Source organism: Amia ocellicauda, chromosome 1 (assembly GCF_036373705.1).
Source record: "Amia ocellicauda isolate fAmiCal2 chromosome 1, fAmiCal2.hap1, whole genome shotgun sequence".
Taxonomy (NCBI): Eukaryota; Metazoa; Chordata; class Actinopteri; order Amiiformes; family Amiidae; genus Amia; species Amia ocellicauda.
In genome coordinates, this window is record NC_089850.1 from 47,507,459 (window position 1) to 47,520,121 (window position 12,663).

General features: G+C 43.2%; 1 protein-coding gene across 1 annotated transcript; it reads left to right on the forward strand.

The window, feature by feature from the left end:
- Positions 1–776: 776 nt before the first annotated feature.
- On the forward strand, positions 777–11,745 carry mcm9 (minichromosome maintenance 9 homologous recombination repair factor). The gene is made up of 13 exons (XM_066707662.1): positions 777–863; positions 1,474–1,789; positions 4,063–4,379; positions 4,724–4,805; positions 5,908–6,108; positions 6,286–6,411; positions 6,574–6,693; positions 6,995–7,169; positions 7,281–7,483; positions 8,921–9,124; positions 9,378–9,460; positions 9,552–9,697; positions 9,824–11,745. Exons 1-13 carry the CDS (start codon positions 843–845, stop codon positions 11,241–11,243), a joined length of 3,414 nt encoding a protein of 1,137 aa, XP_066563759.1. The 5' UTR covers positions 777–842; the 3' UTR covers positions 11,244–11,745.
- The last annotated feature ends 918 nt before the right edge of the window (positions 11,746–12,663 follow it).

Below are 12,663 nucleotides of genomic sequence, written 5' to 3' on the forward strand. Positions count from 1 at the left end.
AAAGTTGTAATACAGATCTTCATGACTACCTCCTGCAATGAGTCTACGTCACACACAGTGAATGGCTTGTTTTTTCACATACAGCACAGTACAGTACAGCACTCTCATTAGAATACAGTCTACAGTATAATGCAGTAGTACACCTCAATGTAGTGCATTACAGTACACTGATCATAATACAGTCTACAGTATAATGCAATAGTACACCTCAATGTAGTGCATTACAGTACACTGATCATAATACAGTCTACAGTATAATGCAGTAGTACACCTCAATGTAGTGCATTACAGTACACTGATCATAATACAGTCTACAGTATAATGCAGTAGTACACCTCAATGTAGTGCATTACAGTACACTGATCATACATGTTGTGTATTGCGTTTAGCCGACAGAATGACATCATCACAAACGAGCGCCTTGATTGGTCTGGTTGCACCGTCGGCAGTGCGCATTACCGTCCTGGTCGCTATCAGGCTTGTGTTTTGAGATGCGCGTATAAAAGCTATTGTACGGTAGACACTTTCACTGAGCACTTCCACTCTCTTGTATGCAGCTACCATCAACTCAGCTACAGCGATGCTTTAAAACAATTACATAGCAGTGTACCTGAAACAGAATAAACACTTCATTATTAACATAACTTTTTGTGTATTTATTTATTTTAAAATTGGTGGGGGGAAAAGGTTATATACATGTAATTATTATACATTGTCTCCCCCCATCCCCCTGCACACATGGTCTGGTCCAGTTGCTGGCGGCAGATCTGAATCACGCTGTTTACTTCCGCATTAGAGTCGGTCCGCTGGACGTGTAGCGGGAAAATATATATAAGCCATACATGCTCCCCACCCCGCAAACGGTAAGTTATCATCGACTTTACAAATTATAGTGTATGTGTGTTTCATTCGCGTTGTCGTTTGGCGAAGAAGGGAAAGCTATTTTGTCACATACTGTGTATTCAGTAAATAGCGGTACCGCTGTTTCAGTGATATGTCAAGTTTAGCCTATAGCCTGATGGATACCTTGTCCAGTTGATGACCAAACACACTTTGCTGATACTTACTTAGTTAGCTTGTTTCTCATGGGTTTCTTCTCCAGTCGACTTCCCCACTTCTGTCACAATGTATCGCCAGTATTCACTCCTGCTTATGTGTCCTCTGCATACCAACACCTCCGAGTACAGACATCTGAAAGCCAGCTGAAAACATGCCAGCCTACTTCATTTCAAACGAAAAAGTGCTGCTAATTATTAGCTGACAATAGTCCCCTAGTGGCAAAACTACTGAAGCAAATATGAGTCCCCACACAGGTGTTCAGTAGGTGCGGATGCTGCTGTTGACTGGAGGAAGAGGGATGTCTGTGTAAACGCATTGTTGTTCTCCGAGATTTTCAAATATATTGGTATATATCAATATCTATGTACGGATCTCACTTTGACAAAGCAAGCCCGTGTGCTTGTCTCTCTGTAGGGTGAAATGGTGTTGAGCTCGGAGCAGGTGGCCTTCATCGGGCAGGTGTTTGAGTCCTATGCGCTGGAGCAGCACCGGCGCGACGTCCTGCACGTCCTGGAGCAGCCCGACGAGCATGCGCACTACTCCCTCACCGTGAACGCCATGACACTGTTCGAGGCCAACATGGAGATCGCGGAGCTCTTTAACGCTTTTCCCAACAAGGTTCTCCCTATATTTGATAATGCTTTACACAGAGCTGCCGTGTCCATTTTGCAGTCTGCCTCCCAGCAAGGCGGCTTAAAAATGAAACAGAACCTGCACACAAGGATATCAGGTCAGTTCACTGTGAGGGGGTTTGGTTGAAACATTGGTTTAAGGGACAGGAGATCAGCAGACTGATGGATTCTTATAAAGCTTTTTTACAGTATCTAATCATTAGATTTTTTTTTCTTACAATGATTTTTGATAAGACTACTAGTTTCCAGTTTAATTAGGAGTGATTAGAGATCTTAGAAAAACTGCACTGAAGTGTTACCAAAGGAACTCTGTACATGATAATTAATATCCCTAGACCAAACCTCGTCAATTAATTAGCGAGAAATAGAGTGTTTTGTACCTGACATAAAACTGATTTAATTTTATTCATGAATCCAATAAGAAACATTTACATTTGTAATTGCATTATCATTTTCCAAAGTGTTAAGATATCCGCAGTTCCTCGAGAATAAGGGTGCCCTCTTATGGCTTCTAAAAAGAAAAAATATATTTAAATGTTTTTGCAAGAAAAATAATCCTAAGGTTGGTGTTAAGCATATTCATATTTATTTAGTGACATTTCCAGCAAATGTAGGCAAACATGTAGACACACTTGATGTGAATCGGATCAGAAAAGAGGTTGCATTGTAAACAATCCAACAAAAAATATTCAGTGACTCATGACCGCAGTGCTGAAACAGAAAAAGGCTAACGGGCCAGAGAGACGATGTAATCACTGTGGACTGAGGTACACAGTGATGCTGTGCCGATTTCTCTTCAGGTAGGGATGAAAAAATGGTATCTCACATCCAGTAAAACTCGGGTGATTCCAGGAATGTTCGGTATGAGTTTAACCTGTAATTACAGACAATGAAAAGATAAAGCTCTTGCATACAGCACAGCATCCTGTGTGGTGTGTGTGTGGGGTGATTGAGAAGGAAAATGCAGTGAGCGGTGATTGGTTGACTGCATCCCTTACACACTCCCTATATCATATATTCCACACTGATAGTATAGTCTTTGTATTTTTTCATGCATATGTGGTTTAAACTGAACAGGAATCATTCACTAAAGTGTAAGTATTTCACTTTCAGAAGTAATTTGTCCACTTTCCTTTCCCAAGTGTTTAAATAATCTGCTTTAACAGTGAAACTGTAGCTGTATTGAATATAGTCATGTATAGTATTATATAGTCATGTGAGTCCTCATCATGTTTCTCTTCCCCTGTGGTTATTTTTCAAATTGTACAAGACCTTCACACACAATCTGAAGCTGCAGTACGCATGACAGAACCACTCCACCTGGTGGTGAAATCTTCTTGAATTCATGTAGAAAAGTCCTTGGTTTGTTGAACTGAACTTGTTGGAGCTTCATATGAAACAGTCCAGCAGCAATAAGCTTTTTTGTTTTTATATATTATTTAATTGTTATTGTATTTCATGAGCCTCTTGCAAATCAGGCAATTGCGTATTTCATACAGTATTGCATTAATTAAGAGATCAGAAATGCTTAATGTGCAAGTGAAGTTAAATTTAAATAAAAACATTTGTAGGTATGAAACATGTATATTCTTTTATAAATAGTAGTGAATTGTTATTTGATTGATCATAAAGGAATATGTATTCTCTATAAAGAAATAAAAAATAAACTATACATGTATACCTATGTATAGGAACATGCCAGAATACGATGAAGCATAATAAGAAATCTACTAAAAATGTAATGAATACCTAGCAGACTCTCCACATGCCTCCAGAAGAGCTAGGACATGCTGTGGCATTGAGTGATATATAATCTGACAGCATGGTACAGATTTTTGGAAGTGGGCTGATCTTGGCTTCACAGCTTTAAAGCATGTATTGTTTGTTTGCTGTTCCCTCAGTGGTGCTCAGCTGGGTTCTTGTTGGGGCTCTTCAGTGGCAGCCGCCTCTGGTCTCTCGTGCCAGGTGGTGGTATAGAAGAATTACCTGTGGTTCAGGAAAGATGTGTTGAGCAGGAAAGGTCCCTTGCTTCAAAAATGGCAGCTTATCAAACAGCATGTATACAGCCTTATATTCACTTTTCTCTCTCTCTCTCCACTGCTTCCCAAATTGCTGTCCACATCATTACACTATAACCCTCTGTGCTGAGCTGTAGGTGGGACCGAGGCATCTCTTAGCATGTGACTTGTCTTTTGTGCATTCGGTTTGATTTCAGTGACTGAAACTGAGGCTGAATGGACCTCAGCGAAATGCTTTGGCTCTGTCGGTGTATCGGACGGTCTGGTCACATGACCTTGGGAGCGTGTGAATCTGTATCTTACACTCCCTGTTCAACACCAGGGCTCTGACAGGTCTGTCACCATCTCTCCAGGTTTGCCAGTGTGCGCCGAGTTGACGAGGGACCGCATTCCCACCTGCCTGGACACAGGGCACTTCCTGTCGGTCACCGGCACGGTCATTCGCACTAGTATGACCAAGGTGCTGGAGTTTGAGAGGGACTACATGTGCAACAAGTGCAAGCATGTGTTCTCCGTCAGGGCTGAATTCGAGCAGTACTACAGCTTTAGCCCCCCACGCTGCTGCCCCAGCGAAGAAGCCTGCAGCTCCTTCAAGTTCACCTGCCTGTCGGCTAGCTCCTCGGCCCCCGGGAGCTGCAGGGATTACCAGGAGATCAAGATCCAAGAGCAGGTGATCACCGGCCAGTAGAATCATTCTTCTGGCACAAATTAGCATTTCCACAAACCACCCCATCAAAATTTTTTAACCATTTTAGGCCCTAAGCTAGCATATATTGCATGTTTTTCATGCTGGTGAGTAATAGATAATGGATGCTGATGAAGAGGGTGGCACAAATGCATACGAGTATGTTATTTCAGTCCACTAGGTGGAGACAAAGAGCTAAATGATTGCCCTCTGCACCAGATTGTGTTAGTTTTGCACTAAGTTCTTGCATGATTAACTTCATGATCAAGTGTTGAGTGCTGCATAAGAAACCTCATTATCTCATCCTCTGTTTTGTACTCCCTTGTCAGGTCCAGAGATTGTCTGTGGGAAGCATCCCTCGGTCCATGATGGTTATTCTGGAGGATAATCTTGTTGATAGTTGCAAATCCGGTAAGATGCAGGCAGAGTGGGGAACATAAGAACATATTAAAGTTTACATACGAGAGGAGGCCATCTGACCCATCGTGCTGGTTTGGTGTCCATTAATAACTAAGTGACTTTAAATGTTCCCAAATTGTCACTTCATCCACATCACTGGGGAGTTTGTTCCAGATTGTGACAACTCTCTGTGTAAAGAAGCGTCTCCTGTTTTCTGTTTTGAATGCCTTGAAGCCCAATTTCCATCTGGAAAAGCTCCTCTGGTTTGATGTGGTCGATGCCTTTCATGATTTTGAAGACTTGGATCAAGTCCCCACGTAGTCTCCTCTGTTCCAGGGTGAAAAGGTTCAGTTCCTCAGTCTCTCAGTAGGACATTCCCTTCAGACCTGGAATAAGTCTGGTTGCTCTCCTCTGAACTGCCTCTAGAGCAGCGATGTCTTTCTTGAAGTGTGGAGCCCAGAACTGTCCACAGTATCCAGATGAGCTCTAACTAGTGCATTGTACAGTCTGAACATTACTGCCCTTGTTCTCAATTCTACACTTTTGACAATAAGAAAGCTCTTCTGTGCTGGCCTTCATAGACCCTTATCTGCAGGCACAGCAGTGAGTCGATTGTGCTTCAATATTAAGAAATATTTAGAAATTTGCTGCAAAGAAACTGATTTTTAGACCAACAATTACTAAAAACACAATCGAAAGTAGGCTGTTTTGAAATTTAACTCCGAGTTCTGTCTGGCTGGAGTATCCACGCCACTGAGGTTCTGTCGAAAATGTCTTGTGTTTAATCTTTGAAATCTATTTTTTTTTACATTGTGTCTTTAATCAGAATAAAAAGAGATTTGATTTTCCCTGTCCTGTTCATGCACTAACATACAGGAATATTAAGCACATCACAAAGTGAGCTCTCCCTCACCTCGCCTATCAGAAGCCTTTGACAGGACTGAGAGCTGCAAGATGTGTTCTGATGGCACCAGCTGACGTCTGAGTCATTTTGTCAGATTGATAAGCTTTTGAAAGGCTCCTGATTGAAGTCTAACTGCTTTAACAGTCTGCCAGCCTGCTTCAGAAAATGTTGGTAATTGCTGAGCATTGGTTCGGTTCGATGTGCCCACAGGTGACGACATCACAGTGTACGGTGTTGTGATGCAGCGGTGGAAGCCACTCTGTCAGGATTCCCGCTGTGACCTGGAGATAGTGCTGAAGGCCAACTTCATTGAGGTCAATAATCAACAGTCTACAGCTGCGGTGGTCATTGAGGATGTGCAGAAGGAATTTGAACAGTTCTGGGAGACGCATAAACACAACCGTTTGGCAGGTATCTAAAATCTTAAAATATATCAAATTATTTCTTCCTTCTTGTGTAGTATATACAATAAAGATAAGATGTGTTTACCTTCCCGAGTTCTTGTTTATTGAAATTTTGTCATTTAAAACATAATTAGTTTGAGTCGTGAAAAATTGTGAATGTGTTTGTTTTCCTTCTGATTTACAGGCAGAAATCAGATTCTCATGAGCCTCTGTCCCCAAGTGTTTGGAATGTATGTAGTGAAGTTGGCGGTGGCCATGGTGTTGTCAGGTGGGGTGCAAAGAATTGATGCATCTGGAACAAAGGTGAGAGGTAAGTGTTGTATTTCAGTCATTTCATATCTCTAGTCCTTAAGGAGTAACTAACTGGTGTTGCTTTGGACGCTTCCTTGAGGTGCACTGTGTATTCAGCTGAAGAAAAAGAGAAATCCTGCAGCTCTTATTGGGTTTCTGTATTGATCGTTTACACTTTCAGGTGAATCGCACCTCCTGCTGGTGGGGGACCCTGGCACCGGGAAGTCTCAGTTCCTGAAATACGCTGCGAAGATCACTCCTCGATCTGTCCTCACCGCAGGGATCGGCTCCACCAGCGCAGGTTAGCAGCCACTGGGTTTTTCATGGGTTCGTGAACCCGATTTAAAGGGGAATGAGGTCAACGTTGTCGTCATTTCCCCCTGTTCCATCTATGTATGCTTAATCAACGACAGTGGTGACGTTATTCTAAAAGCAGAATTCCTGGGGGGGAGGTTTGGCATATCACTGCATTGTGCTTTGTAAACAATATTAAGACACTTAGGGAGATCCTCGATTCTTTCAGACTTGCAAAAAGACCAGAGGCGAGCTGAGCTGTTGTTTCTGTAATGACTATGTGCGTCCCTTCCTTGCGCTGGCCTCAGGGCTGACTGTGGCCGCAGTGAAGGACTCTGGAGAGTGGCACCTGGAGGCGGGGGCCCTGGTGCTGTCTGACGGGGGGTTGTGCTGCATCGACGAGTTCAACAGCATTAAAGAGCACGACCGGACCAGCATCCACGAAGCCATGGAGCAGCAGACCATCAGTGTAGCCAAAGCTGGGTGAGCACCAGGGACCCCAGCATTCATTATTATTAATGGAATTGGATTGTTTTTAATCACAGGCAGGACTTGTTGTCCTCTTCATGTGCTCTACCTCACTCCTTTCTTCAGCCTGGTCTGCAAGCTCAACACCAGGACCACCATCCTGGCCGCAACAAACCCCAAAGGGCAGTACGACCCCAACGTGTCTGTGTCTGTGAACGTTGCTCTGGCCAGCCCGCTGCTCAGCCGCTTCGACCTGGTTCTGGTGCTGCTGGACACGAGAAATGAGGAGTGGGATCGCATCATCTCCTCCTTCATCCTGGAGAACAAAGGTGGGCTCTCCTCGAGTCATAAGAACATAAGAACATAACATAAGAAAGTTTACAAACGAGGCCATTCGACCCATCGTGCTCGTTTCGTGTCCATTCGTTTGGCTTCAATAAGTCATCACCTCCATGCAGTGTCTTTCTGTGCTTCGTTGAGATTTCTCCCAATGTAGCTTAAGAAGAACATAAGAACATAAGAAAGTTTACAAACCCATCATGCTCGTTAGGTGTCCATTAAAAACTAAGTGATCCAAGGATACTATCTAAATGTTCCCTTAATTTTCAGCTTCAACCACATCACTAGGTAGTTTGTTCCAGATTGTAATGACTCTCTGTGTGAAGAGGTGTCTCCTGTTTTCTGTCTTGAATGCCTTGAAGCTCAATTTCCATTTGTGTCCCCGGGTGCGTGTGTCCCTGCTGATCTGGAAAAGCTCTGGTTTGATGTGGTCGATGCCGTTCATGATTTTGAAGACTTGGATCAAGTCCCCATGTAGTCTCCTCTGTTCCAGGGTGAAAAGGTTCAGTTCCCTCAGTCTCTCAGTAGGACATTCCCTTCAGACCTGAAAAAAGTCTGGTTGTCTCCTCTGCCTCTAGAGCAGCGATATCTTTCTTGAAGTGTGGAGCTCAGAACTGTACACAGTATCCAGATGAGATCTAACTAGTGCATTGTCTTAACATTACTTCCCTTTGTACAATTCTACAGTCCACATAGACTCCTAGGTCTTTCTCATGCGTTACTTCTTCTAGTTCTATTCCTCTCATAGTGTAATTATAGTGGATATTTTTGTTGCCTGCATGTATTACCTTGCACTTGTCCACATTGAATTTCATCTGCCAGGTGTCGGCCCACAACTGAATATTATCCCTCTGAATAGCCTGTGCTGCCGAGGTTGTATCTGCTGAGCCACCTATTTTAGTATCATGTGCAAATTTGACAAGTTTGTTAACTATCCCAGAGTCCAGATCATTAATATAAATTAGAAAAAGCAAAGGCCCTAGTACTGACCCCTGTGGAACTCTACTAATCAGCACCCTCTGTTTCCTATACACCAGCCATAATCCATCTACTTACATTACTCTGAATGCCTACAGCTTCCAATTTGAGGATCAGTCTTTAGTGTTATGGGCTGTAACCCTTCACTCACACATGTTTTGGAGATGGTGTATGTATTGTACTGGGAAAACACAGCCCTGAAAATGAAATTATAAATTGGACCGCTATTGCAAACATTTACCTTTTTGTTTTTTTGATAACAAAACCAGTCTGCCTGGATTTAGAAGGACTTAATTGAATTGAAGTGCAAGTTATTGTGCCTTACAAAGGAGCCCTTTAAAACTCTGCACAAGGCGTTTTGGTTAACATTGATAAGAATACATTGCTCAGATAATAATCGAAAGATTGTAAAAACTGATTGTGTCCTATTTATCATCACTGCCTTGCAGGTGCACCCACTGTATCTGATAATCTGTGGAGCATGGAGAAGATGAAAGCTTATTTCTGTCTCATTAAGACTTTGCAGCCCAAAATGTCAGAGGAAGCCAATATGATCCTGGTGCGATACTATCAGCTCCAGCGCCAGAGCGACTGCAGAAACGCAGCCAGAACCACCATCAGGATGCTGGAAAGTCTGAGCCGCTTAGCAGAAGGTGAGATGTGTAAGTCCTTCATGCAGGGGCATCACAACAAGGGCCAGCTTCACAGTTGTATTAAAGTATTTAACTTAATGCGTTTCATTAATCAATTGTAGCTGTCGGTAAACTGCCAACAGAGGTTTTGATTGAAGCTGAAAACTGCCAAGTTCTGGAACTCGCCTGAACCGGAATTAGCAGCATTTTGATTGTGCGTAGGTAAGAGGATTAATTAACATTTCTGGGGGCGGGGATTCTGCTTTGATTTCAGCTCATGCTAGACTGATGTTCAGGGACACTGTCACAGTGGAAGACGCAGTCAGTGTGGTTTCTGTCATGGAGTGTTCGATGCAGGTAATTGTTCAATTCAAATTGCCATCAGTCCGATTTGTTTATACTAATTCTGAAAGTTATTGAATAAGCTTGATTTTTCCTGTTGTCTCAGGGAGGTTCACTTCTGGGAGATGTGAACGCGTTGCACACGTCATTTCCCGATGACCCTTGTAAGCAGTATAGGATGCAGTGTGAACTTGTTCTCGAAGGGCTTGGGCTGAGACATTTTCTCAGTGAGGAACTGGAAAGACTTTCCCGGTAAGAACATTTTAAGCTGAATGAAATAGGAGCACAAACTGTTAATGCATATGTGGAACATTGGGGTCATTTTACACAAACTTTTTATTTTATTTTATTTTTTTCCCTCAAACACTTTTTCTCTAGGCTGCAAACTAAGTGTATGGATTTGTATGGACGACACAAGAGTTCTCGCTGTGAGGAAGAGCAGAATACCAGAGCTGACCAGTCAGGCCCAAATGTAGAATCGCTGCCTCGCAATCAAAAAGGATCAATCGGGGAGACAGCCTCAGAGACTGGGCTTGACTGGTTCAACTCCTTGGCCAGTACCAGAGAGCCAGAGACAAGTTTATCTCTGTCACCAATTGAAAAGTCACCAGAGAAAACTGCAGCTGAGCCTAGAGACTTACTGGCAGATAACAGCATCCCTCCAAGACCTGGGAATGTTACACATGAGAGGAAAGAGAGGCCTCTGAAGGATAAACTGCCCAGATATGCTGTTAAAGAAGCAACTGGTTCAAAACATGAGGAACGCAAGTCACACACAGATGAGATGGGCCTTGTAGTTGAAAAGGTGTCCAAGAATCTGCACAGCAAGCGGACGAAGAAGCTCAGGCATCTCCTGGATGTGGAAAAGCCTGAAGGGAATAAAAAGGATTTAACAAAATCCCGCAGTTCTGATATGATTGAGAAACCTGTCGATGGTTTGGAGTTGACTTTTTCTACAGGTGGCCCCCCGTCGCATAGCACACCCATGACAGGGAAAAAACGCACATCCTCAGTGGAGAGGGGCAGGGCGGCTCGGGTGGAGTCCTCAGAGGACTGCAGTGAGCCCCACAGAGATCAGATCCCTGACACCCTGCGGACCAGGCTGAGCACTTTCACCTTCCAGCCCAAAGAGAGACTCGCTCACTCTGCCAGCGACAGCAGTGTGTCCAGCCTCTCAGCCCAGCACGACGGGGGCATGGATTCCCTGCCGGGCGACCAATCACACGACTCTGCTCAGCACAAGGATAACTGCCCTGCTCGCCAGGAGCCCAGGCAGAGTGTCTCTCTGGAGGAGGACAAGAATCGGCCTGAAAAGCCTCTGGACCAGAACACCAACACACACATGCGTGCAGAGGCGCTGAGGGAAGGTGGGGGCTCAAAAGCACACAAACCACAGCAGTCATTACAGAAACTGAGTGGAAGAGCTGGAGCTGATAATGGGCCTCCTGAATCCACAGGGGGTCAGGTAAAAGGCCAGGTAAAGAATGACACCAACAGGGCTGTGGTGTCCTCCTCTACTTTAGCCAAATTGTCCAGGTTCTCCTTCACTTCCACAGAAGGGAAATCTCAAGGAGCAGGCGCTGATCAGACCAGTGCTCTAGTGCAGGAGGACAGGAAGTGCTTAAATCCAACAACAAAGAGCACTGGCTATTCCAGAAAAAGGAAGACATTTGAATTAGGGTTAACTGGTTTAGGATCGGTGTATTCAAGTAAGTCTTTGTTCAGCTCTCCATTGGTAGATGATGGAGTCTTAGATGTTGACTGGGAGGAGGAGTGTGGTAAAAAAGCTAAATTGTGAAAGACAATGTTTCTATATCTGTATATATATTTATGTAAATATATTGAAATTACTGAAAGTCATAAACATTGCTTTGTATGTTTTTGGAAGATGCTAAATGTATCTTGATGCACTAAATTTGTCCTATCCTCCTTGTTAAATTATCACATTTCAGTTTCAAATTGAAATTCAAAAATCCAAATCACTTAATAGTTCCCAGCAAACTGCATACTGGTAATAATGGTAAGTAGCTTAGTATGTGTCAGTGATGCAGCCTGTCTGAGAATTCTTAATCATCCCCATAAGCCATGTGGAAGACAACAGGTGTTACATTTTTAGTTGTCTTCAGGCTAATTAAAAAAAACAATACAACCATATCAGAGGTGATTTTAAGAGTTTAAGAGGTCTGGTTCAGGATGTCTGTACAGGGCTCTAATGTTTGTGCTTCATGGATAACACCAGATCTGAGACCCACTGCTCTATTTTATTTTTTTATAAATAATAAATTAAATATCTGACATAATTTCTCAAGTGATTTTTCAATGTATGCAATCTATGCACAACTGGACATGTATGTATATATACATAAAATATAGGTCAGAGCTTGCTGAAACTTTCATATATTGTTCTATTTCTTCATATTTTCAGAATGCATTTGTTTCTTAATATTCCATTCCCATATATACACACACACATACAGATATTGTGTGTGGCCATGCGGGTGGTCCAGGGAGAGACCCCACCGAGCTGCCCCACACCTCTTCGGACCCCGGGGAGATAAATGACTGTGGGGAGACCTGACCTGGTGTTCCCCTGTGAAGCTGAGAGGCAGGAGCAGAGCCTGGGAGTGCGAGAAAAAAACAATACGGACTTCTGGCATTGAACTTGACTACAGCCTTGATTGTTTGCTAATGTGTTCATCTTTGCTTAGTTATTTGTTTAGAGAAGGACCCATTTATATATTTAGTTTAGGCTTCAGTGGAGCTAGGGTTTTGTCTACTTGCTTTGAACACTGCACACTAAGACAATATAAGCATGGCCTCTCTTCCTTCTTTTGGGCTTTGCCTTAAAATCCCATATGATTTTATTTATATCTAATTCAATTTTCTAATTTTTATTTTAGACCTTTTTATTTTCCCCTGGTAGATGGCCATTCCCGTACTTAATTTCTTAACATAGAGCAAGTCGATAGAAATGAAGAAATGTTTCCGTAATATTACCTTCAATTATCTGTAGTGCTTCCTGATCTGATGTGCAGGATTCCCCGTAGGGAACCTCGTCTTCCCAGGGGACTCTGCCCTGCTTCTGTACAGAGTGCTGAAGAGGGAGGGGTTGTCAAGGCCACAGACAACATCCCGTCGGGAAGTGCACAGATGCTTTGTAATGGGAACATAAGAGAAGTGACTTTCATTATACGGCTCATTAGTTGCTCTTAGAATAC